Genomic DNA, 27,711 nt, shown 5'->3' with positions numbered 1-27,711 from the left:
GGCGATGGTGCGGTAGATCAATCGACCGACAGTGACGGCGATGGGGCGGGCGGGCGTGCAAGAAGGATGGTGATCCGTCGGAGATCTAAGGAAGCAGACCATTAATCCAATCTAATGGAAGCAAGATCTTACCGCTGTCTCCACCACCGCCGCGGCCATCGTTGCCCTCTCGGTCGCCGCACCATTAAGCCGATCTAATGGAAGAAGACGACGAGGAGACGACTGCGAGCATGGGTAAGGGCCAAGGGGCGACGGTTGCGGGCATGGGTAAGGGCCAAGGGGCGACGGTTGCAGGCATGGGTAAGGGCCAAGGGGTGACGATTGTGAGCATGGGTAAAGGCCGAGGGGCTACGGCTGCGGGATTGGGATTTGGCCGATTTGGGGACTCACTCGAGTAGTGTTGGGTATTAGGGTTAGGGTTAAAAACTTAGAAATATGTATATATATGTATATATATATATATATATATATATATATATGGCAGGTTTGCGGGTTTGCGGGTCGACCCAACTTGACCCCGACCCGTTTACTTAAACAGTTAAACGGGTCAAGCGGGTCAGTGGTATAAACCCGAACACGACCCGATTAATAATCGGGTTAGGCGGGTTGACCCGTTTATGACCCGAACCCGATTAAACTAAACCCAAACCCGATTAGACTAAACCCAAACCCGATTAACAGCCGGGTTATCGTGTCGGGTTATCGGGTCGGGTCAATTTTTGCCACCCCTAAGTTATTGTGAGCTTAAAAGCCTACACCACTTTATAATTTATTATGGATAAAATTAAATTTATTTATTTTGAAAAAGAAATTAGAGATAGATTTGAAATAGGGGTTTAATCATTACATTGATGTAATTAATAAAAAGTAAAAATATTTAGTTTTAGATAAATTGAATATATGCCATGCAAATAGTACCAAAACGTTATTATTAAATTTATAAAATATAAATGCAAGTGAGACATTTTGAACACTTAGCAAACCAATCAATAAACTATATTAGATAATAATTTTTTTCCACCGGTAATATTTAGGGAAATTTGCATATAATACACTATCTTTTAATAAAATTATATTTTACATCTTGCATTTTTACTATTTGCAAATTGAGCCCTATGATTTAGCGAATTCAAAGAATACTCTGTTGTTAAATAAGTTAGTTAAACTTAACTAAATCTTTGAGTTAAGTTATAATAAAATTATGAAAATACCCTCAACCAAGTCATACCAAGACTATTTTAGTCATTTTAAAAATAAGGGCACTTTAGTTATTTAAAAAATAAAAATTTTCTACTTAATGGAATATTCTGACAGTGTTAGTTTAAATTTAACCTAGGGTGTTTTTTTTGTACATATTTGCTAAATTAGATGGCCCGATTTATAAATAGTAAAAATATAGGGTGTAAATCATAATTACGTTATACAAATTTCCCTAATATTTAATAAAAACACACAATCGGCTTGGCTTTTGATGGTAGAGTCATCGCTAGAGTTGGTGAAGCAGTGGCGGAGATCGAGGTATCGACAACGGTGAAGCTCTAGGAGCGGACCTCCATAGCGACAAAGTCTAACTCTGCTCTCATGCGGTGAGGCTTCGAGAGCAGACCTCTATGGTGATGGAGTCCCAACTCTAGCTCCCGTGGTGACTGATGGTGAACATGAGGAGATGCTCTTCTATGTCCCTGAGATCTCCAAATCTGTCGAGGTTCATACTGAGATCAAGGAAGACGAGGCAGAAGAGGTTGGGAAGGGCCCAATTAGTGTGGCTAGAGAGGCGGTTGGAGGAGAGTGAGAGGTAGCGGAGGAGAGGAGGGTGAAGATGTTGTCGGAGAGGAGGTTGCTACTCTAGTGTCCCCTAAATCTTTAGATTTACCAATATATCCATCAATCATCTCTCTATCTCCTCTACCTCTCTTACCCTTGAAACCCTAGTCTTTTGATGAGGGCAGCAAGTGGGTTGTGGCAAGCAACGAGTGGTCAAAGAGGTAGCTCATGTTGTGGTCGAGGATGATGAGGTGGGATAGGTAGGAAAAGACTTGGTCGACGCGACTAGAAAGTCATTTGGAGGAGAGTGAGAGGTAACTAAGAGAGGAGGGGAGGGCAAATATGTTGCTGGAGAGGAGATTGCTCTCGATCAACCATCAGAGAGAAGAGTGAGAGGTAGTGAAGAGAAGGGCGATTGTCAGTTGTGGCCTATGGGAAAGGACAAGGTGTAGAGCGAAGGATTGTGATTTGGAAAAGAGGCAGTTGGGTGAGATAGTGAGGTGAGAGTGTAAGATAAGGTAGGTTAGATTAGAAATTTAGTTTATAAATATTAACGGGTTGGCGCGATCAGACCCGACCTATATACTTAAATAGGTCAAACATGTCAAAATGGGTTACTAGTATAAACCCAAAGATGACTCGATGATTAATCAGGTTAGACAGATTGACTTAAATTTAAATTCAATTACAACTAGGTTATCGTGTCGGGTATCGGGTTAGATTAATATTTGCCACCCCTAGATGAGTAATTTTAGATTAAATTAATTTTTAAAAATTGTATAAAATAAAATAATAAAGAATAATAAATTAGTATATGAGAAGAAATTAAATTATTGTTTAAATATTAGACCATAATAAGGAGACTCAACAATAAGAGTATTCGTATTTTAGAAGTGAATTGAGGCTTAAAGAGTTAATCCCGAGGTGCACGGGCTTCTCCGGTACGTCTACTTGTGCAGTTGTACTTACAGGACGAACAAAAATACCCATCTCAGCCGGAGAGGGAGCAAACCAACTCCTTTCGTCTCCCCCAGCTTGACCGTTACGAGTTCTTGGCCCCAATCCATCCACTCGACCGTTTGGTCCTACCTCTCACTCTCTCAACGGCCACGATCCCCACGAAATTAAACACTTTGGACGGCTGTGATCGACTCAAATCAGATCTCCCTCTCCTTCCTCCCGCCTATAAAAGCCAAAGCCTCACCTCCTTCTCACTTTCTCCAAAGATGTATGGAATTATCCAATGGAGAAGACTTAGAGAAACGGCGACTCGTGCCGCCGCTGCTGCATCGGCATCTGGTGTAATCCGGAGAGATCTCCACCGGAAGCAAGGAGACGGCGGCGGCGCCTCCGATGAACCACGAGCCCGCCGGATCCGTGCGGAGGCAAATTGCCCCCGCTGTTCCAACCACATGGATCTCCTCTTCTCCGGCACGGGCGCCGGAGAATCCGGTTACCGCGCCGTCAACCTCTGTCCCACGTGCCGCGCGGCCTTCTACTTCCGGCCCCACCGGCTCGTCCCGCTCCAGGGGAGCTTTGTCGAGATCGGGCAGGCAAAGGCGGCGAGATCCGAGAAAAGCGGAATTCGAGTGGATGAGGAGATTAGGAAGCGGATTAGGGCATCATTCTGGGAGGCAATGCGGTTGTCGGGGAATACACCGGAGAGTTGGCCGCCGATGCCGAGCCAACTACCGCCACCGCCGAACCCGCCGGATGCGAATGTAGCGAAGGGGAAGGGGAGAGGTAAGGGAAAGGAAGGAGGATGGGTATCGGGGGATGGGGGCGGGTGTAGGAAGGAGTGGTTGGGCGGAGCAAATCTGGGGAAGGATCTGCCGACGCCCAAGGAGATTTGTGAGAGGCTCGATAAGTTTGTGATCGGGCAGGAGGGTGCTAAAAAGGTAGAATTTTTATCTCGATCTAAAGATTTAATAGGTCAAAATTTATTCTTTTCTTGGTTTTGTTATTTTACGGAATTCTTACAAGTTTGTTGCTAGCTTATTTTGGGTTAGAACGTTACGTGAAGATTTAGTGATTCAGGAGGATCTTGAAACGGAATTTGCGTTCTGTTCACTGATCTTGTGAAATGGACTCTTTATATTCTTGCCTTCGGTATAATTTTATTTTATTTTCTTTTTATCATTATTGTAGGTTCTGCATGATAGGTTTTAAAATTGTTTTATTTCTATGCTAACATCTTGCTTTTACTATTTACTGATGCATGCTTTTTTACTATCTCCCTCTTTATCTCCCTCTTTTTTCTTGTCTGTCTTGTAGCTACAATTCTGTGGTTCTCTCTCGGAAGTTTTAGATACCACTGACCTTTGGTGTCAGTATAACTATACAGATTTTGTCAGATATAAAACCATTATGATTTCTATACCACCTGCAGTCCTGGGTTTTCATTAATCATGGCTTGCCTTTAATGCATGCCGAACTCATTCCTTATCATCATCCGGAGATGCAATTCATTTGTGCCTTCTCATGTTTCTAGAGATATCGGTACCTTATTTTGCATGTATGCAAATGCAAGCTTATGCTGCCAGACTATATAATGTCTTGTTGGTGCATAAGATTCCTACTATGCTTAGAATCGAACATCATTAAAGTTGATTGATCAAACATCATTAAGTTGATTGATCAAACATCATTAAGTTGATCTCAAGCTTGATATATGGAAATACTTTGAGGTAATGATAATAGCAATTTGGTTGCCATTCAAATCTCTGATCTGATTTTATGGAGTTTTATTATGATTATTTTTGTGATCTTGGCAGTGTCATAAAACATGAATTAACTTCACATGGAGTGTTCTTAGCAATATCATAGAGGATCACAAAGATTTTCAATCAAAATAGAAAGATCCTTATAGAACCTAATATAATCTTCTGGTAACCTTTTCGTCTTCCTTGCATATAATTATTCCTTATATACTTGACTAAGATACTAGACCAAAAAGAAGGCGGCCGAGAGCATGGGGTTCTTTCTATATTTGTTCTTTTACCAAATCTCAGTCCATCTTTGTTTTCTGCAGATTAGGCATATTGATCAATTTGTCTAATTAGACTTTTTTTTTTAATTTTGTCAAAATATTAATGTTTAGATCAATCATGATATACTTTTTAGGCAAGCATTATTCATGCTTTTAATGCCCATGAAAGTTCTAAAATTTTACCTTAATTATCCTTCATAACAAAAATTGCAGGTGCTTTCCGTAGCTGTTCACAACCATTACAAACGAATTTATCATGCATGCTTACAGAGAGGGTTAGTCTTGCTTTCTGCAACTAATGTTTCCTCAATTTGATTATTCAAGTACTTGTTACCTGTAATCTATACTTTCCCATAATTTGTGAAATTTTAACTTTTCAAGCATGCATAAAATAAAATACATAGATTTATCTGCCTTGACATAAGTTGCCATATTATGATCTGAATGTGCTGATTTATTATGTAGAACTGGAGCTGATCCAGGGAATGGTGAGGCTGCTAATGATGACCATGATGATGTAGAGCTAGAGAAAAGCAATGTGCTGTTGATGGGTCCAACTGGCTCAGGTATGGTTTATTTTAAATGGTATTAACTATGATATGTTGTTAAATGTAACTAAATTATCAAATCAAGTGTTAAATGCCTGGAATCTTGTGGACTACTTCATTGGTGTAACCTAAAATATGTCCTGTAATATCCTCTGGAAGGACAGGGAAAACATTGCTTGCAAAAACATTAGCTCGCTTTGTGAACGTGCCCTTTGTTGTCGCTGATGCAACGACACTAACACAGGCAAGTTCTTGGATTGCCTTTTTTTTTTCCTCTCTCTCTGCTATATTGAGGTTATGAATTTTCTTCCAATTACTTATGGAATCCTTTTTTAGTGTCTTCTTATATATTGCATTGTTTTTTCTCATTTTACTGATTTTTTTCTGTTGTTACTTTTTTTTTAAGTTTAATGTTTTTGAGACTATTTCTTCTAAGGATCTATTTGCAACTTAGCAATACATTTTTATTATAAAATTTAGTTCTATTGAAAGTGAATATATTCATATGACTTTTGTGATCTTTAAGATGAACTAATCTCATACAATTTTTTGCATTGTTACAAAGCATTTATACAATATTTTCTTTGGATGTCATATTATCTGAGAACTGATAGAGATCTCTAATTCTTATATTACACACTATGGACATTATTTCGTGTAAAACGACAAAAAATGCTTCACTACACGAGAAAAACATTCCCACTTCACAGCATAAATGTTTGTGTTTTCAAAAAAATATGTAACATTGGACATTATTATTATATAACTGGAACTCTTACACAAATAGTAAGCCCTTGTTCACTTGTGGAATAGAAATAGCTTTCTTATAGAATAAGCCTCATTATTCTGGTATAGCAACTAAATAATAACTTAGCTTACTAATTCATCATTTTCTCATCTTATTTCATACAACTTTTAAAAAATATTTTTTAATTACAATTACTATTTTGCCCCTAGATTAGACATTACTGAATTACATATCACCTTAGTTACAGTTGAGATTCTCTCTCTCCTCTCTCTCTTCTCTTAAAAGATAGTTATGTCACAAAGTAAAGTATATCCGTACTGCAACGTAGTACAAGGGCATAAGTCCGCACATAACTGCATAAATTCGCACTGCCATGTACTACTTAGCTATATGTTCGCAGACTCTGTACAACAATTACATAACTCCACATTACAATGAAGTACATGGCCATGTCAGCACTAGAAGGACATAAGCCGATATATGTTTGTAAATTTTAGGGAAATTTGTATATAACACTATATTTTTTAACAAAATTGTTGTTAAAACACTACATTTTTACTATTTATAAATCAAGTCCTATAATTTAATAAATATGTGTAGAAAATATTTTGTTGTTAGATCTGTTAGTTAAACTTAACCAAACATCTTAGTTAAGTTAACTATGCTAAAAAATTATGAAAATATCCTCAACAAAGTCATACTAAGGGCATTCTAGTTATTTTAGAAATAAGAGTATTTTAGTTGTTTTAGAAATAAAATATTTCTACTTAACGAAATATTTTCACAGTGTTAGTTCAAATTTAACCTATAGTGTTTTTTTGCATATCTTTGCTAAATCATATAGCTCAATTTATAAATGGTTAAAATATAGGGTGTAAACTATAATTTCGTTAAAAAACAGAGTGTTACATGCAAATTTCCCTATATTTTTATTTTTTTGGTGCAAAAATTATTGTTAATACAGATACTCATAAATATAGGAAAATAGTCCTAGTGCGAAGATATTCGTGAGAGTAAGTGCGAATTTTTACGCTGGTGCTGAAAACTTTTAAAATTATTTATTTTTGCTGGCAATGTGAGAAAGTTGGGAATGTGGGGAAGTTCTGATTAAATACAATGTAGTGAGAGTATATGGAGCATTTTAAGTCTATAGTTGTAAAAAATATATTATAATTTTAGATAGATATATAATACCAATCAAGGATATTTTTGTCATTTGATATAAAACATCACCAATACTCAATACAAATTCACTATTCTTCAATAATTTAATATCAGCTTTATATCAAATTAAATGTTTATTACTTTTTATATTAGTATTTAACTAAATATTAGAATAACTTATACCGATTAAATATTAGAATAACTACTCTTCTGGTATTGAAAATTAAAATATTTTTTCTAGAATTGATCTTATTCCACAAGTGAACGGGCCGGGCCCTAAAGGAACTTAACTAGATGCTAGTAGGAATTTTCTCATAATCATCATGTTCATTTTTAAAGTTTCATCAAATTCATATTCAAAAGTTTTAATGGATTAAATCATCATCCACGAGGTGCTCTTGTACTTGTTTTCTTATGAGAACTTTGAAGAGATAGATGATAACTGTTTGTTCATTTGTATTAATTCAATCCTTCATATTTCCTTTAATAGTATGAAACATATAGTGCACACTTTCATTTTCTTCCACTTACCTTTGGGCTGTAGTTATAGTGGTAGGTTTCTTTTGATGGTTTACTAAAATTTATAGTTTCAAAATTTATACTATCCAATCAAAGTTTAATTTGATGTGAACTCCTGGCCTTGTCAAGACTCAAGAGCGCTTGGCCTTTCTTTAACAAAGAATTGAAAGTGCAGAAATACTGTGCAGGCTGGTTATGTTGGAGAAGACGTTGAATCCATATTACACAAATTGCTTACGGTATGTTCACCTTTTCACATCTTATGACTATCTAAATGTTGGCTTTCAAGTCTTCTGGTCAATTATTCTTCTTTATAGTCAAATTTTCTGGTCAAAACTTCCATTATAATCTGCATATTGTGGATGTCAGGCTTCATAATCGGCTGATGCATTATGCTGCTGCTGCATGAGTGTTCCATGTTAACTTATTTTTTTGAAGAGAACCTTTACTGCTTTTTTGAGTGTTGGAATTTATTTCATGGTAATCTAATTAACACTGTTAATGATGAATGAAAAGGAGAAATCAGGAGAATTTTAAAATGAGAGTTTGTAAAAATACAATCTTCTTGGATTTCAAGTACCATATTTTTTGCAGAATGCAATATTCTGAACAAATAATGACAGTTGTCAGATTGGAAATCTCATGATTCTGTGTGACTTTCTTCTCACCTTGTCTAATGCACAAAGCATGAGGTTTAGCTTCTTCTTTGATGTCCGGAAATAAGTCAAACAACTTCTTTTTTTTAGCAAAAAGAATTTTGATAATTATCTTAATATGTTCTAATCCATTACAGTGTGCTGTCCTAATATTGGCAAAGTTTAAATCTATTTTTACTTTTACTTATATATTGTTACTGTGGTCAGGTTGCTGATTTCAATGTTCAAGCAGCTCAGCAGGGGATGGTGTATATTGATGAAGTTGATAAAATAACTAAGAAGGTTGTTGAACTTATGTATTTTTCTTCTACACAGTTTCATAAGTTGGAAATTGTTTTGTAACAATGATCCTTGCAGGCGGAGAGTGTAAATATTAGTAGAGATGTATCTGGTGAAGGTGTTCAACAAGCATTATTAAAAATGCTAGAAGGAACTGTAAGTCATCTATTTCATGATGTGGTTAATATATTCAAGATGTTTCTTGCCAGGGTTTAGCAACTGAGGTTCATATTAATTAGTCAGGTCATCAGTAAACTGAACTACACAGAAGCACAAGGACATGCATAGTATCTGTAAACACAAATAGGGTGTTAGCAAAACTTTTTTAAGCCTAATTAGAAATTGAATTTCAGAGGTACTAATTTTGAAATCTGAACTATCTGTTGGAATTTACAAGATTTAAAGGGTAATATGTAAAATATTGTAGTTCTTGAGATCCTTATGTAATAAGAGATAAATAATCATACTATCATCTACAGAACATTTCTTTTTAGGCTATTTTACAGAATGGCAATAGGGATTCAAAAACATTATAACCAACATGGTCTATTGACCACTTAACCCTTCTAGTTCAAACTGCAAAGGAAGTTTTATATTGTATTATTGTGAATTTACGACCATTGTAGATGAATTTCAACCTAGGTGTAAATCTAGCTCACACCTTTCTATGTACATGTATCTTTAGCCATCGTAAACTGGAATAAAATATTTCCAGCAGGAGAAGTATGGTTAGATCCATGACCATTTCATCTTTCTTTTAGATTACTTGTAATGCATCATATTAGAGTTATTAGATTTAAATATTATCTAATTATCTTATTTCATGGCCCAACCAGTTGACGATATCTAGTCGGATCTGGAAGAATCTTACCGTCATCGGGCTGAAGCTTCACATGAAGCTCAACTGGGGTAGCAGCGGGACGAATGTCAGTGATAGTAGCACGACTAAGAATGTCTGTAATGTACTTCTGCTGGGACAGCAAAAGACCATGGAATGACTGAGCAATTTCGATACCCAGAAAGTACCGAAGAGGACCAAGGTCCTTCATCTCAAACTGATTTTGAAGATGTTGCTGAAGGGAGCGGATCCCGGTTGAATCATCTCCGGTAATAATCATATCATCGACATACATAAAGAGGATGACCCGAAGACCGTAGAAACATAAATGGCTTAGAGGAGCTCTCCTAAAATCCGTAGGCTGTGAGAACACTACGAAAACAATCAAATCAGGCACGAGGGACCTGCTTCGACAGATGTGACCTGGAGGAAGAGGGAAACCGAGTGGGGGGTCCATGTATACCTCCTCGTCAAGAAGGCCATGAAGAAACGCATTCTTCACATCCATCTGATGTAAAGGCCACTGGCGACTGGAAGCAACAACTAGAAGAGTGCGGACAGAAGTCATTCAGGCAACTGGAGCAAAAGTCTCCTCATAATCTATCCCGTATTCTTGAGTAAAACTCCGAGCAACCAGACGAGCTTTGTACCTAGCAATGGATCCATCGGGTCAATATTTGACCTTGAAGATCCATTTGCAGCTAACAGGCACAATGTCTGGTGGGCAAGGGATAACATCCCAAGTATGCATCTGCTGAAGGGTCTGAAGCTCATCTGCCATGGCCTGCTGCCACTCTGGAACCTGGACTGCCTCACGATAGGACCTAGGCTGAGGGGTGGAGTGGATGGCTGCAAGAAAAGTGTGAAATTGGGGGGAGTATGTAGCGGAAGACATCAGAAAGCCATACCAGTCAGGAGGGTGATGCTCACGCTTTGGGTAACGACGAGCGAGCGTAGGAGCCGTCACAGTAGAGGATGGGACGATTGGAGAGATACTACCAGGAGTGGAGGGCTCATTTGTGGAAGGAGGACAGGACCTGCGAGTATAGAAGTAGGGCAAAGTCGTCATGGGAGGGGGGTACTCCTCTGGGGGGGCTGGGAACTCAGCGAGAGAGCGGTTTGGTGGAGCAGAAGGAACTGGTAGTAAATGCGTGTCGATGGGTAGAGAAATTTGCGGCATGTGAGATATTGATGGTGGGGCTGAATTAGGCACCTCGGAGGGATGGAGGATAGGCTAGGAGTAGGGAGATCTAGAAAAGATAAATCCGATGGAGCTAAGGTATCAGTGGTAAAGAAAGGTATCTCCTCCAGAAAGTGACATGACACGATATTCTAAGACGATGAGCAGAAGTGTCATAGCAACGATAGCCGTTATGCTCAGGACTATATCCTAGAAAGACACACTTAGTTGCCCTAGGGGATAGCTTATTACGTTCACCCGAAGGAAGAACAAAACAGGTGCACCCAAAAACACGAAGATGACCATACGAGGGGGAAGTACCATAGAGACGATCGTATGGAGTCAAACCATCAAGGACAGATGATGGAGTTCGATTGATGAGATAGAGAGCAGTAAGAAGGGCCTCAGCCCAATAAGAACAAGGAACAGAAGCCTCAAAGAGTAGAGCTTGAGTGGTCTCAAGAAGATGATGATGTTTTCGTTCAGCAACTCCATTCTGAGCAGGGGTATAGGGACACGACTGCTGAGGTAGAATACCGACAGAAGCATGAATGGAACGAAACTCAGAGAAAAGATACTCACGAGCACCATCAGATCGGAAGATCTTAATGGACCGACCAAACTGAGTACGAACCATAGAAGAGAAATCACGATAAATCTGACACACTTTAGAGCGCTAACGCATAAGGTAAACCCAAGTAAAACGAGAAAAATCATCAATGAAACACACATAGTAGATAAAACCAAGACCCGAAGGGAGTGGAGCGGGTCCCCAAATATCAGAGTGCACAAGGTGAAAAAGGGAATCAGAGATATTCGTACTAAGAGGAAACAGAAGGGCTCGGTGTTTTGCCAACCTGCAGCCAGTACAAGGGGACAAACAAGAAAAATGACCACTGCCTAAACATCCAGACCGGGACAAGGTCTTGAGACGCTGACTCGATACATGACCTAGACGCCGATGCCACAAGTCTAAAGGAGAGAGAGGAGTGACTAGACAAGCAATGGGACGAGGTGATGGAAGGTGAAGCTGATCCAGGTAATAAAGCTCGTGTATCCGACTACCGATCCCAATCCTCTGGCCTGTAGACGGGTCCTGCACAACACAAGAAGTAGAAGAGAATGATACAGTGTAACCATAGTCAGAAAGTTGAGTAATAGAAATAAGACTCATGATTAGGTCGGGGACAAGCCAAACATCAGATAAAGTAAGACGACTCGTGGGATCCGTGGTAGGAGTAATGTAACCAATATGAGAGATAGGGTAATGAGTCCCATCAGCTGTATGAACATGAGGAAGAGTGATAGGGGCAGAGATGAGGCTAGTAAAGATGGAAGGTCACCGGTCATATGATGTGAGGCGCCAGAATAAAAAATCTAGGGCTTAATCATACCAGAGACAACAGATGCAGAAGTAGAGGCACCAGTGAAGCTGAGAGCTCCATGAATGAGCTGCTGAATCTGCTGGAGCTGCGCACTACTGAAGGTGAGATTGCTGGAGTGATCAGATGGACTAATATTTGGTGCAGCGGTAGAGGTAGTATGAATTGGCGATTAGAACATATATGGATAGAACTTATAACGGGGTCACGAAAAACAAGTAATTTTTGCTGGGCCTGTATCCTTTTTTTAGGTTCACTAGGATTCTTCTTGGTTGGAACTTCCAGGTTATCTTGGTAGGAATCGATATCCGTATTTCAATCTCGGCAAATTGTTTTTTTTTCCACAAGGGATCGTGATGTCTTTTTACGGGATTGCGGGTCTATTCATTAGCTCCTATTTGTGGTCCACAATTTTGTGGAATGTAGGTAGTGGTTATGACCGATTCGATAGAAAAGAAGGAATAGTGTGCATTTTCCGTTGGGGATTTCCTGGAATAAATCGTCGCATCTTCCTTCGCTTTTTTATGAGAGAAGCTAAGTGACGACTCCTGTCCTTGCTTGATCCCCCTTTGCCAGAACGGGGAACAAGCTCAGGATGAAGTCGATAGCAGCGAGCGGTAAGATGACCAGGACGACCACAATGAGTGCACATAGGACGCAATGAGTGATGATCTCGTCCAGGCACATGAGTGATGCGAGCAGCAGTCGAAATATCAGGTGTGACTAATATAGGAGCAGGAGCAACACCAAGCACACTCTCTATGGCTACAGAAGGTGGCGTAAGATCTGCCTAAGCTCCTCAGCCTGTAACTCAGCTTTGGCACTGTCCAGGCTTGGCAGAGTGGAGCGATGCAATAAATGACGAGTCAGATCCCCAAATTCTGGATGAAGAGCATTTAGAAAATCCATTAGATGATCTTCGTCATGATGGCGCTGAGCGGACATCAAGTCAAAGGGGTGGCTGAAAGTGGGCTCCATAGACGTAAGCTCACGCCATATGTTAGTCATGCTGGCGTAAAAGTCCTGGATAGAGAGCTGACCTTGTCTGACCTCCTGAGCATCGTGACGAAGCTGAAAGCGACGCATCAGACTCGACTGAACAAATCAACGATTAAGATGAGCCCAAATGGCCTAAGCAGAAGACAAGGTCTGAAGCTGAGGTCGAAACGATCGATCAACCTGCAAGATGAGGTAGGTGCAAACCTTCATGTCACGTAACTCCCACTCATCATACTCCGAAGACGGAACCTCCGATTGAACAACCTTGGGTGTGTCAGACTTAGTAGAGGTCACAGTGGTGGTCTGAATGATAGTGCGAGGGGGAGCACATTCCGTAGAGATGCCGTCAATGTGCCCGACAAGACGTTGCTCGCGGAGGATTGTCTTAATAGAAGATGCCCATGTGATCTAATCCCGCTCGGTGACAAATAGAAAATCGACTAATGATACACTCTCACGACCGACCGGAACATAAGATGCCATTGGAAGGAACGACAATTGATCAGCCACCTTGAGAGTGATGTAAGATTTTCCACTTAGCCCACTCAAATCTTTCGTTGAACACCTGGTGAGCGGAAAGTTTTGAATAGAACAACAGAAGGAGAGCTGAGAATACAATGAATTTTCGTCGAATACTTGGTGGGCAGTAGGTGAAAATATAATGCTGCAGGTGCAGAATCAAAGAACTGCAGAAAAAAGAGTGCTGTGTCGGCAGGGAACTTTCGTCGAACACTTGGTGGGCGCTAGCCAAAACAGTGGTGCCGAGCTGTGCTGCTGCTGCTGAAAACAGAGGCAGCTGCGACTACCGTTGCTGCTGCACTTGCAGGAACTCGCGAGGAAGAGTGGATGTGCTGCTACTGCTGATACCATGAAACGATAGTGGGATTACCCTAGATTGGGTTGAAGGAGAAGAGAGAGGAGAAGAGAAGAGAGAGGAGAGAAGAGTGGTGAGAAATATTTTGTATTTTCACTCTTGATCAAAAGAGGGGTTGACCCCTATTTATACAAAGTCACCATGAAATAACATAATTAGATAATATTTAAATCTAATAACTCTAATACATCATAAATCTTTATCTACTAAATTTAAAGTTATCTTATGAAGCTAGAATTTTCCAGTATATTGAATTGAAGCTACTTTTGCATGCCAATTTAGCATCTATAATATGAGAATAGTGAGAGTTACTTTTCACATATACTTCCATATGAATGTTAACTTAATCAATTGATTGTGATCAAGAAAGAAAGATACTTTGGGTGTGAAGCATGGTTCACCGGATCGGCCGAACCTGATCCTAATCCTGATCCCGATCTCGATCTTGGCCCATTTTGAACTCTCTTCTCTCTCTCTGTTTATTTCTTTATTTATCTCTTAGTTTTTTATTTTATTTTCCACTCTCTCTTTTTTTCTTCTTCTTCACTGTACTATGGTTTTTTTTTTCTTTTGTTTGATTTTCTTCTAAAATTTTACGTAATTAAAAAGTCCGATCCAATCTAGGCAACCGATACGGTCAATCTTGCGGATATGTGTAGTTTTTTCGGAAGGCTGATTCCCATTCCGATTAAAAATTTTGATGTGAAGAGTAGAGACTTATTGGTACTTTCACGTACTGAAAGTTTCAAGTGGAACTTCAGCTATTGTTCTTATTTGTTGATTTGGCTGGACAAACTAATGCATTATCATGTGTGGCATAGAGGTGTTCATGCATGATTACTCTTTTGAGGCTACAGTTTCTGTCTTTCCTCTAGTATTGTTTAATCTATCCTTCTCTGGATATTATTGGAGGACATAAGACATCTGAGGCTTGAAATCTGTCTAAAATATCTAGAAAAGAAGTTAATTTCTAATGATTGCTAGTTGTTTCTTTGTTTTCTGTTATGACTGTCAGGTTCCCCTTTTAGCTCCTTCCCAATTCCATTTTCTAACATAGAAAAGAGAAATAAGATTTCTTTTTAATTGAATAAAATTTATAAGCTGACTTTGTAGTGCTTTAGAACTTATCCTGTTCTCTGAAATTTGTTGAACTTTTCTTATGCAGATAGTAAATTTTCCTGAGAAGGGAGCTCGTAAGCATGCACGTAGTGACAATATACAGGTTCTTTATTTTTCCTATAGTGGTAAAAATTGTGAGTTTCAAAGATAATTTAGTTACTATTATCACCAGCATTTTCTTTCTTAAAATGAACCCTTCTTAGCTTTTCAGTTCAATCTCGACTTTCTAGTGCTATTTTCATATATTACGCATATTTTGCTTTTACCCCTCTAAAAGTTTGTTCTTTTTGTAATAGTTACTTCTTTATGTTTAGGTTCCTAGCAATACTTTTCAGTTTTGAGTTAATCCTTGTCTTGAGTACTGGAACACTTTGCTATCCAAGGTTCACAGTTTTGACCGATCCCGATTCGAAACCAGTCTATTCAGTGGGGTATTGGTTGAATCAATTGATACCTAGTGTAGATCGGAGCAGTTTTAGCTGAATCAGTCAAAACAACATAATATGAGACTCACCTCATCTCTCGAAAAACCCCGACAAAGTCGTCCAACGCTGATCCTTCAAGATAGAAGTTTTGTGATCTCCTATGATGGATTCAGTGACACTACTCTCCGACGACCTTGGATAAGTCCTTTTTCTCTCTTTTCAGTTTTTTGGTTTTTTTTTTCCATTTGTCCTCTCTATCTTTCTGGCGACCTCCCCACCTCTCTCTCTCCCTCCCCTTTCCCCTCTCCCTTTTCTCTCTTCCTCTTTGTTTAGCAAGAGAGAGAGGGAGAGAGGGAGAGAGGGAGAGAGGTGACTAAGAGAGTGAGAGATTTTCTTTTCTAGACCCCTCTCCGACTGAGTGTTAGAGAGGAGACATGGGTGAGAGAGAGTGTTAGTGGGAGAGAGGTAGAGTGAGTGAGTTTGTTTAATTCTTAGACTTAATGTCCGAGCAATTTATATTTTTAAAATTTAAATTTTCTTTTCTACATTTTGAAATAATTTTTTAAAGTTTTTAGTAATAAAATAGTCTGATACCTAAATCCAATACTGGCAGCTGAAGCAACACTGATACATATTTTTGTTGTTGTTGTAGATCCCGATTCTGATTTCTTTTTGTCATAGTTACTTCTTTATGTTTAGGTTCCATGGCAACATTTATCTTCAGTTTTGGGTTAATCCTTCTCGTGTATTGGAACACTGTGCTATCATTTGCAGAGGTAGATTGATGGTATACATTTGCTTGATATTATATGAATACTCCATGATTACCTTTCCATCTCCAACCTTGACCTTCTAGTGCAATGAAATGCATAAATCGGATTTATGTTTTCTGCAGCATAATATTTCCTCTAGCCTTCTAAATATTGGTTCTGTGTCATAGTTACTTCTTTATGTTTAAGTTCCTGGTAACATTTATCTTCAGTACTGAGTTAATCCTTCTCTTGGGTACTGGAGCACCGTCCTACCATGTGGCAGATGCAGTCGCAGATTGATAGTATACTATGTTTGAACTGATAAATAGAAATTGACTTGAATTTTGTTAGTGTTATTGACATTGTTTAACACCTTTATTTTTAAATTAAGCATTGTGAGGTGTATAGACCATTCACATCTTACTTATGGAGCTAGAATATCTTCTCTAACTTCAATTCGTACTCTTCCTGGACAATTATTACTTGCTGATGTTCTCTGTTAGCACCTAAAGATAGTTCATCTTTCTTGCTAGCCCTTGCACTGTCTGTTTCTCGCAGTTACTGATGAATAATATGCTTCATAAGTATGTAAGAAAGAACCAATTTGTGATTTTGTTTACAACAGATCTGTCTACCTAAAATGGGGGTTCAAAGTTCAAACTCAAGAATCTTTTTCTGATTTTCTCTTGTGAACCATTCTCTGTAATGTTGAAGACTTTGTTATCTCTAAGCAGCTAACATTCAACAATGCAATCGAGTCATTAAGCACTTCTGAAAGATGTTGAAGACATCCTTTTTTTTTTTTTTTTTTCTGGGAGATACTTTCCTAGGATGTCCATTTCATTATTTGATCACTTAATCACTCTGAGCAAACCCTGGTTCTTCTGTCATGTGCTACTGAGTTTTTAATTCATCATGAAAAGTTGTTACTGTGCAAGAACTAGTTTATGCAGTTCCCTTGAAGCCATCGAGTAGACTAAGCAATGGTCAAACTTTGTTTCACTTCCATCTACATAACCCTCCATTTGTATAACTAAATCCAGATGAAATGTTTTCCAAGTGATTATCTGAGTTCATGCTTTCTATACAACTATGGATGTTCTATAATTTCCATTTGCATGGGCTATTGAGAATTAAGAATCATACTATACAGCAACGATGGCCGTGCTGGTGGTACATACTCCCCTCATGCCAGTGACACGCATTTATAATATTTTTTTTTAAAAAAATTAGGATATTTAGAGATATGTTTGGCAATAATGGCCATGCCACCGTCAAATAAAATCACCGGAGTAGGAAGTTATTAAGAAAATAAAAAGAGAGAAAGATAGAATAAGAAGGGCTATGATTAGAGGAGTTGAGAGAGAGAAGTGTTAAACACAATTGTGTTTAACATGAGAGTTTTAAAAATATTTAATGGATGGAAAAAAAAAGATAAAACTAGATTAGATGACAAAACATGATAATACATAATTTGATTTAAATTAGAGAATGACAAATAAAAATTAGACATGAGTTGTTATTCCAAATGAGTTGTCATTCCATATTTGTTAAATAATGATTATAGAAATTAAAGAATGATAAATGCCAAAAGTTAATTGATGATAATTGATGGAAATAAAAAAAGTTAAAAAATGGGTTCGACATGTCATATTATGTTTATTAAGAAAATTAGTAAAGTTAATTTAGACATGATTTAAATTAGAGAATGACAAATAAAAATTAGACATGAGTTGTTATTCCAAATGAGTTGTTATTCCAAAAATAACAAATGAGTTGTCATTCCATATTTGTTAAATAATAATTATAGAAATTAAAGAATGATAAATGCCAAAAGTTAATTGATGATAATTGATGGAAATTAAAAAAGTTAAAAAATGGGTTTGACATGTCATATTATGTTTATTAAGAAAATTAGTAAAGTTAATTTGATAAAGATTGATAGAAATTAGAATTTTTTTTTTAAAAATTGTTTCTATATTGGCGCACGACCGGCATGCGGCCATACCGGTCGGCACAGCTCAACACGATTCGGCACAGGGGCGTGCCACTAGCACACCCCGTGCCAAGTGCCGTGCCTCTACCGGTATGGCCATCCATGCTATACAGTACTTTCAACTTGCTCTGGCAGTACATTCTTTAACTAAATCTTGTGCTGATGCAGATAGATACGAAAAATATTCTTTTTATATGCAGCGGGGCATTTGTTGATTTAGAAAAGACAATTTCTGAAAGGTAACACAGTTTTAAGATATTACAATTTACAAAAATTTGTTGCTTACCATGGAGAATCAGGGAAGCTTGATTTTTGACATGAAACAGGCGGCAGGATTCTTCTATAGGATTTGGAGCACCAGTGCGGGCAAACATGAGAACTGGTGGGTTAAGCAATGCCCTAGTGACTTCATCCTTATTGGAATCAGTAAGCATCAAGAAGCTGAACAATTAGAGAGAGAAAAAAATTCTTATATCATTATGTTTAGTTTCATTTGTTATGAGTGAAGATTCAACTGAATTTCTGTGTACTCATGACATGGAAGGTCCATAATTTTTTCGCAGGTTGAAAGTGACGATCTCATATCATTTGGTCTCATTCCAGAATTCGTTGGACGCTTTCCAATTTTAGTCACACTTTCAGCATTGAACGAAGATCAGCTTGTTCAGGTTGCTTCAGTCTTCACAAAGAATTTTTTTGTTGACATATTGTTTTTTTAATGTCTATTCTGACTCATTTATTGATATATGTTTTTTTTTCAATCTTCTACTGTGTATAACAGTATTAAAGTGTAGCTTAGACATGTTGGAAGAGCATGGTTGCTCATCAACAATCCCCTGCTCCTCTAAGTATCAAAAGAGCCCCTATGCACAACTGTTGAGTACCCTGCATTCTTTACCTATGGATTCAGCTGTCACTCTCAGTTTCTACAGATTTCCCGATAGATTATAAAATGTTACAAATGGTTTACTCTTCAAGGGGGTTGTCTTGGATGGAAGATTTGAACTGCAACTCACTTTGCAGTTCTTACCTAGTTGAGAAAATCTCAGAGGAAATTGAGAAAATCTCGGAGGATTCTCATAGCATAGTTAACTATGCATAGTTCTTACCTAGTTCAGGCTCATCAGAGTGCTCCCTACTATGGGAAGTTGGGTTTAAATCTTCTAATCTTGTGTGGAACATATCTCTATCACATAGTATGTTAAATAATCCAGGGCCCTGAACCTTTTCATTAGAACATGGAGCGTAGCCTCTCTTTCTCTGTCCCTCGGGTTCTGCGCATGCTTCAGATGGCTAATTCTAGCTGAAGTACTCAATTAACAACTGATATTTGGTAACTTGGATCTCCCTCGCATATTCATGGATTATGGCTTCTTGTCAATCTTTTCTTTCATTACCAGGAGCCTTTCAGCTTAGTCGAGGGAGCTGGGCAATTGTCACTTGCACAAAAATATATGCTAAGTGTATGCTTTGATCAGAAGATCTGGTCAACCTATTGGCTTATTAATATAGAGTTGATAGATGGCTTATTAAAATATCAGCCTATATAATTTCTCATCCAGTCGCTAGTTAATATATTGAATTCCTAGTTGTCTGTCGATGATCTCTAGAGCTAACATAGTGACATTGTATAACTTCAGGTCTTAACAGAGACAAGGAATGCTCTTTGCAAACAATACAAGAAAATGTTTAGTATGAACAAAGTGAGTGTTTCCATTCTTTACAGTTCCATATTCATTTTTTCTTTGGGCGATATAAGCTGCTTTTTATCTTACCTCAGATGATAATAATTCCCAGGTTAAGCTTCATTTTACCAAGTCTGCACTTAGAATGGTTGCAAAGAAAGCAGTTGCAAAAAGCACTGGCGCGCGAGGTTTAAGAACTGTTTTGGAAAATATTCTTATGGAGGCCATGTATGAGGTAACGCGAGTTGACTCGCTACCCCAAACCATAGAGTAGTTAGAACAGGTGCCTCAGACTTGATTTATGATAATTATATTTCCTCTGCTTTCATATCATTATCAGCTTTCTAAGAAGATATCAGTTCGTACATGAACTACAATACCTATCAGCTTTCTAAGAAGATTGTCTGTTTTCGTATCATTATGAACTTTCTAAGAATAAGTCAGCTTGTACATGAACTACAATACTTATCAGCTTTCTAAGAAGATAGCCACTCGTGCATGATGAACTACAATCGATGCTAAAACTGATCTAAATTTCTAGAAAGATTAACAAAGTATGAGAAGGTGTTTACTCTGATATCTGTCCTTCATGTTTGTTTAATGAATTTCTTGTACAGATAATGTCTTGCCTTGTAGGTTTTGTAGTTGGCAAATTCATGACCAAACAAAGTAAGTCATAATATAATTTTTCTAGTTTTTATTGTATGAACTGTAACACAATGTTGTATAGAGTTTGGAACATAAAATAGAGTTGGTGCAGCAAAGATTGAAGTTCAATCGAAATTTGTTTGAACAAACTTCGATCGTTTGAAGCTTGTTCGAACAACTTCAAACGAAACTTAGCTTAGAGCTATAGAAGATATTCAAGAGAAGAAGCAAAGTTGAAATAAACTTTGATTGTTTGTAGCTTATTCGAACAACTTCAAACAAAACTTACCTGAGAGCTCCAACAGATATTCAAAGCAGCTATTGATGTGGGCTTGTTTGAACCTATTTGAACATGCCGGGAAAAGAATACCAGATTAGGGTTGAAATCTAGCCTACTTGTTAGAGAGTGTAAATATGAAAGACTTGGGCTAAAAGGTTAGAAATCCTAAGACCATCGTGACGGCTAGAAGAGCTTTGAAGGAAAGAGAGGAGTTAGGTAGTGGGTGGCCATTAATACCATATCTTATTGGAGTCCCTTTCAATTGAAGATTGTTCTTGATGGTGTCTCAAGGGTTATGGACACAAGCTAACAAGCTTAAGGCTTACCAAGGTTAGAGACCAAGCATGGAAAGCGGCATATTGAGGGGGAGTCAAACAATCACTTAAGAGATGGTTGTGGATAACAATGAGTGGTTTCTAATTATTTTGTAACCGCTGATTATTATAATATTTAGTTTGTTCTTAGAAAGTAGATCTTTAGTTTTTTACCCTTGTTTAATAAGGATGCTTCCATGTTAATATTGTTGTATTTGCGTGCTCCCTTGTGTCTCATATTGTGATTACTATTTATCGTTCTAAGTGAAATACATCTCCTATATGGTATTTAAAATATTCTCATGGCCTTCTCACCATCATAAGGTTGAGGTTTCCATTTAATAATCTGAGAGGCTGAGAGCAGCTTAGAAGATAGAATGATACAGTTGTTGGATGACTTTGGTTTGGAAATTTGGTGCATGGGACAATTGGGCTACATTTTCTGACCTTTCCAGCAGGACAGGAAGATTTACTGTGGGTATTTGTTTAATTTATACCAGGTACTAAGAGGTAAGGAAACTGGTCCGGAAAGTCCTTTCTGGCTTTGTACTTTGTGGGTGCTTGCTTAATTTGAATCTGGTACTGAAAGTTATGCTATCAAAGGATGAAAGGTGCCAGTCCTGGGGATGCTAAATATACGATCGATACACAGTTTCCATTTCACCTTAAAGCAATCATAAGACAGTACAAAGAAGATGCCCTAAAATTTTCTGAATTCTTGTGAAACACAAGGCAACCTTGTGTTGCTTCTTTTATATTGCTGGTCTTAGTTGCTATCATGATTCTTATTTTTCATGATGTATCTTTTTGCAGATTCCTGATGTAAAAACAGGAAATGAGCAAATAGATGCAGTTGTGGTGGATGAGGAAGCCATTGGATCGATTGACAGACTAGGATGTGGAGCTAAAATTCTTCGTGGGTATGGAGCATTTGACCGCTACATTTCAGAAAATGAAGGGAAGGATTTACTGGTATGATTGCTGAAAGGATTTTGAAAATTTTCGTTCCTGTGTGTAAGTGGAAAAACATAGCTGCTGATTGAAGTAGGATTGTTATGATTGCTGCAATCATATTTTTGTGAGAATCTGATCGGTGGCAGTCAAACGCAATAGATCATAACCAAGATATTTATGATTACTAAGATGAAGGCTGAATTTTTAGATTGCATAACCTGATAAAATTCCTGGTCTTTGTTACGTGTTGACTCAACAAACTTCACGATCTTCATCCATCTAACCAGAGATCTAGATGGACAAATAAATGACAGACAAATTAATGCCTTGTTTACCCAAATTCTCCAGTAGAATTAATTCATACTTCTACAAGGTAGTAAATTGATTCGATGCAGTTGCAGATATCGTACATTGTTCTTCTAACAAAGAACTCTGAATGCAGGCAAACACTGACAGGTCTGAAGGTGAACTTGATGGAGAAGAATATCTGGTGTCAAGAACCATGAGTTTGTGATCCTTCTAACCAGCTTCAAATAACATGTAACACGATCATTTTTCTTTGCTCTGATATCCATTATTTTTAACATTATTTTGATGATGTAACTTTACTGTACTAACATTATTGCCAGTCATGTGAACAGAAGTCGCTTAGTAAGCAAGTGACTTCCTGCTAATTGAAGCAATGATCAGTTAATTTTTTATCAAATTTTCACAATTCCAGTTCGTTATCCTTCTTGTAAACGGATACTGCTGTTTAGCAAGCAGTGTTCTATGGCAACTAAAAAATTCAAATAAATAAATTTTTTTATAATGCCCTTGCTTCACACTGCATCTGAAGTTTTCTTTGCTAGTTCTTAAATAAACTAGCATAAACTGTTATAATACAAGAGCAAGATGGATTTGCTCTGACTGTTACAATGCATCTTGCTTTATTGAACTGATGGAGATTAAGTTTCCTTCTTCAAAGATGAAACCAAGTATGAAAAACATGCAAGATTTTCCTCCAAAGATGGAATATAAATGATCTACTTCCCCCAGTGTTAACGAGATTCAAGGCAGCGGCCATGGTCGGGAGGGCTGGAATTGCTCCTTTCTGGGTCGTGCAGATTGCTCCGCAGGCATTTGCAAATGTGAGTACCTCCCTCAGCTTCTCCTCATTCTGGGTAAGCAAAAGAAGAGAAATAGTTACCTATTGTCAAAGATATGATATATTTTGTTAGTTTGTCATCTAACAGTTTAAATTTTTGTGTCAATTGATTATCTGGCATGACAGATAGTCTGCTATTATGAAAATATGAAGTCCAAACGTCATTTAATCTCTATTTTTATTGTCTATTCTTGTGATATGATACACGTTAACCTTGAAAAGGGAGATGTCCTTGGCCATGGAAACCAGAAGAGCACCAACAAAAGCATCACCAGCTCCGGTTGTATCAATTGTCTTCACTGCAAACCCTGGTATGCTGCCTTTGAAGTCCTATATATTTGGAAGCAAGAAAACGTAGTCAGATTAAAACCAGAACTCGTTTGATTAATGCATGGATAAGGAAAATAACATTCACAATGGATAAGGGAGGATTTTGCATCTGTGAGGGTGTTAATTTATTGAACATCTTAACTAAGTCTATTTTGGTGTAAAATTTATCATCACTTCTCTTGTTTGGAGGAGCTAGAGTAGGAGTTTAAGGTGGAAATCATTTTAATTAGTAGATGGGCATATCATGGTTCCTCGAGAGGCCCCATTATTTCAGCAGCTGCTAGTCTCAACTATATGGAGTGGGCTACGCCATTTAAGGACACTACAAGAATTAAAGGTTTTTAGTTACAAATAGTTATCGACAAATAGCTATTAAAAGTATTATTAGCAAAAAGATTGAAGTTCATCTCTAAAATTTACCACGTAATGATGCACTATTATTCGAACTGTCAATATTATCACCTAAACTAGAGACAAATAAAAGTTATGATTATTTCTCCTAATTAGCAGCATATTCAACACTACTACTTGTCATTTCCTTGATATGTATTACTAATTGTTGGATCGAATTAAATGACACTAGCCTAGTAGCTTTCTGATCGATGTGATCAATGAACTAAATACATTAATGCCACATATTTCAAACAGTTATAAGGACCAATATTAACAGGATTAGGTTGAGGAGAAATAAACCTTGGTGAAATATCTGCATCCCTTCTCGCCATCAGTAACAATAAGCAGCTTGAGACCCTCAAACCACAACGACAATACGTTCTCCTCGCTTTGTGGATCTTCTTGGGTTAGGAAAGCAACTTCATCGTTGCTTACCTACAGTTATTGTAGAAGTTACAGTAGCAAGATCAGAAATGGTTGCAGCTCTCATTACAATTTTTTTTTCTTTTTTTCCTTTCTATGATTCAGCTGCAAGAAAAACTTTTAAATTTTAATAATTTTTGACAAACAAAAGTAAATTTAGGCCGTACCAATTAGGATAGAAGATGTCTTTACATGATAAACATTGATATTTTCATACGACGAACAGTGAGGTCTCTATGGTTGGCATATTGAGAGCCAACAGTGAATGTGGGGGAGATGCATAAAAAGTGTGATGATATACAGAGAGTTAGAATTACACGAGAAACACATAGAAGGTGCAAAAGACTAATTAAAGAGTGCGTGAGAGTAGTAGTAGTGAGCTGCTCTATAAAAAGACGATTAGATCTCGAGCATGGATCGAGTTGCGAGAGTGTTTTCGATGACTAGCTAGTGCTAAGCTATATACCTTGATGAAGTCAGCCTCCTCCCATATGCTCAGAATCCCGTCGCGCGCCGCCTCCTCTGACGGCCACAACGGGAGCCGCACGTTGGGATCATAGGAGCAGAGGACGCTGGCCTCCTTGGCAGCGCGCATGGCGGCCAGGTGCGCCGACCGGGAGGGTTCGGAGATGAGGCTGATGGAGCCGTAGTGGAAGATGGCGGCGCGGCGGATGAGGGCGAGGTTGAGCTCGGCCTCGGTGAGGAGCATGTCGGCGCTCGGGTTGCGGTAGAACATGAACTCCCGCTCGCCGCCGCTCTTCAGGGTCACGAAGGCCAGGGCCGTGCGAGCGTGGGGATCGAAGAGCACGCCCTGGTCGTCCACCCCGTTCTGCCGCAGGATGTCGACGAGCATGTGGCCGAACTCGTCGTCGCCAAACTAACAGCAGCCCGGCAATATTAAGAGAGTGTTAATTATTTGAGTTCTACGTGAATGCATGAGAATTCGAATTGCATGTATATCCTTTTATCTCATGGTATTTTGCATGGTTTACGTTGACTGGAAGCAGTGAAAGGAAGGTATATAAATTAGAATAAGAGTATTTTTTTTATCTTAATTATAATTAATTGTTAAAATATTAATGCTAGTTAGATTTGAGAGATGCCCATATAGAAAAAAAAAACACAAAAAAGAACTTAAGAGGTATTCTAACAAAAACCAAATATGATGAGAGATTTTACAAAGGTACGCATGCAATTAGAGAAAACAATTTCCTGTAACCAAAATTTTATTATTTGAGTTAAGGCGATAGTATATGAACAAACTGATAATATAAAATATTCTAAATTTTATAGTAAGAGTATTAATTTGAATCTAATGGGAAAAAAATGAAATACTTTTTTTTATAGAACAATGACAATCAGAAATCAAGTAGAAAAAAGTATAGATGTGTTACATGGAAATAATTTAATATTAATGTGTTGCCATATAGACCAAAGACTAGCATAACCAAGAAAACTGCCCAACCAATAAAAACTTTGATGGTGGTGGTTATAAACTATTAAGTGGAGATAAAATTAGCAAGAGCCAATAAGTTGCCAGGGTGTATAAACTTAGTGACAGTACGGATCAAGAAAATATGTCAAATAAATAACTTAATAACTCACATAAAATAACAAGTACGTTTAATTTAATCCAATTGTAGTTTATTTCTAATGTTTTTAAGGTAGTTACAATCACATATGAACATTTGCGACAAAACTTTACAACATTTTTTCTTTGAGATATTATATCATAGTAAATTTTGTTTTCCTTTACATGTAAAGTTTCACTTCTTTTTTTCTCCAAACTACTATTTTGCTGAGACGAGAGGTGCGAATTAAATGTTCCTAATGATAATTGTTTTAATATATAAAGCACTTCCAATTTGACGTGCATGTGCATGTGATGATTAAAAATGGAGAGAAAGGTTTCTCCCGATGCATTCTACTTAATCGATCTCTCTCCCTCACCTTGCCGATGAAGGCAGCCTTGCCGCCGAGCTTGGAGATAGCCACGGCGACGTTCGCCGGAGCTCCGCCGGGGGCCTTGATGAACCCGATCGATTCCGCCAGCGAAACCCCGGGGACGTCCGGCACGAAGTCGATCAGCATCTCTCCAAACGACACCACCAGTGCCGCCGCCATTGCCCCGCTATTCGTCTCTTTCACTCTACAATAGGAAAGGCGATAAAGATCGGAATAAGAGAGAATGAATGGGGTCTGTTTAAATGGTATTTGCGTCAGTTATGAAATGGATGTTATCCATTTATCCTCGCTGTGTTTCGACTATAGCGACGAATAAAAGCATTACGTGCACTTGGAATATAACTTTAGTCCCGTCTTGGTTGTACGATAGATTAACCGTGATACGTTATTCGCGGGTAAGAATGGACTTTTATTGAAATATACTTCAAAGTAGAGTTAAAAAGATATAATAAATTGATATCGTAATCATTCTTTGCTTAAGGTTGCAAATATTCAATTAATTTCTGATACACGCTCTTAATTTATATCCTTAGTTTTCTTTAAAAGAAAAAGATTATATTGGTTAACTGTTATGAGCACAAAAAATCTCACTAATATTACATGCTAAAATTATCCAAACTATAAGACTCATCCCAAGCACAACCATAACTCATAGAATGGATAGAGTTCGCGAACCAGTTTATAACTTTGTTAGCTTTCATAGTAAATATAGAATATTTGAGCAGAAGGGAAGTAAGAGAGTAATGTTTGCTTTGAGTTTAGAGACTTTTTCTAAACTGGTTCATGGACTCTTAAATTGGTTTAGTAACCAAATATTTTTTTTTATTTTTTTCACATCTAATCAAGACTAAAAAATAAGTCTAACTAATCGAGTTCGGAGCTTAACCTCAAACCAAACAAGGCTTAAGAGATCTTTAATATTAGTGATCACAATCTAGGGTGTATGGTTGATTCGATTGAGGATATTGACAAGGAGAAGGGAATTCAATTCGATGAGGATGAACGGACCTGCCCAACAGTAGATGGAGAGCATGACCTCCTTAAGGATATATCCTTTGGCAATAAATGAGGAACGGAACATACCTTGCTTGTTGCTGAAAAGGGCTCTAGTAGGCGGGTAGAGGAGGGACCCATGCCAACAAAGGCAGTCAATTCCTATAAATGTTAAAATGAGAATGCATGAGGATATGATGGGAGGAGGGTAGGGGGTGGTGGGTGAGGACTAAGAAGTATTTGCGGGCTAGAATAATAGTTAGCTCCTAGATCACAGCTACTCGACCGTTCATAGATCAAGGTGAGTGAGAGGTCTTCACGATCACGAATAAGAAAGCGAGAAAGGA

General features: G+C 37.9%; 2 protein-coding genes across 4 annotated transcripts; one reads left to right on the top strand and one right to left on the bottom strand.

Moving 5' to 3' along the window:
• The first annotated feature begins 2,975 nt into the window (after positions 1-2,975).
• LOC140793058 (CLP protease regulatory subunit CLPX3, mitochondrial-like) lies at positions 2,976-22,937 on the top strand. Of its 2 annotated transcripts, XM_073144405.1 has the most exons (15): positions 2,976-3,662; positions 4,967-5,028; positions 5,219-5,319; positions 5,466-5,545; positions 7,921-7,971; positions 8,596-8,670; positions 8,746-8,823; positions 15,106-15,162; positions 18,401-18,471; positions 18,559-18,658; positions 18,796-18,900; positions 19,873-19,935; positions 20,030-20,152; positions 21,973-22,131; positions 22,556-22,937. In XM_073144405.1, the coding sequence occupies exons 1-15, from the start codon at positions 2,991-2,993 to the stop codon at positions 22,625-22,627; spliced, it is 1,869 nt and encodes a 622-aa protein (XP_073000506.1). In that variant the 5' UTR covers positions 2,976-2,990; the 3' UTR covers positions 22,628-22,937. The 2 variants fall into 2 exon arrangements, with proteins under 2 accessions (XP_073000506.1, XP_073000505.1); XM_073144404.1 differs by lacking the exon at positions 22,556-22,937 and having other exon boundaries at positions 2,989-3,662; positions 20,030-20,200; positions 21,973-22,063.
• LOC140793059 (fructokinase-2-like) lies at positions 22,900-26,659 on the bottom strand. 2 transcript variants are annotated; one of them, XM_073144406.1, is made up of 5 exons: positions 26,357-26,659; positions 24,873-25,283; positions 24,284-24,418; positions 23,468-23,590; positions 22,900-23,272 (listed from the first exon to the last, which is right to left on the bottom strand). In XM_073144406.1, exons 1-5 carry the CDS (start codon positions 26,528-26,530, stop codon positions 23,075-23,077), a joined length of 1,041 nt encoding a protein of 346 aa, XP_073000507.1. In that variant the 5' UTR covers positions 26,531-26,659; the 3' UTR covers positions 22,900-23,074. The 2 variants fall into 2 exon arrangements, with proteins under 2 accessions (XP_073000507.1, XP_073000508.1); XM_073144407.1 differs by having other exon boundaries at positions 23,474-23,590.
• Positions 26,660-27,711: the final 1,052 nt, after the last annotated feature.

Source organism: Typha latifolia, chromosome 7, assembly GCF_019914945.1.
Source record: "Typha latifolia isolate L0001 chromosome 7, TyphaL0001v2, whole genome shotgun sequence".
Taxonomy (NCBI): Eukaryota; Viridiplantae; Streptophyta; class Magnoliopsida; order Poales; family Typhaceae; genus Typha; species Typha latifolia.
The sequence above is the reverse complement of the archived record's forward strand: the minus strand, read 5'-3'. Positions and strand labels throughout refer to the sequence as shown.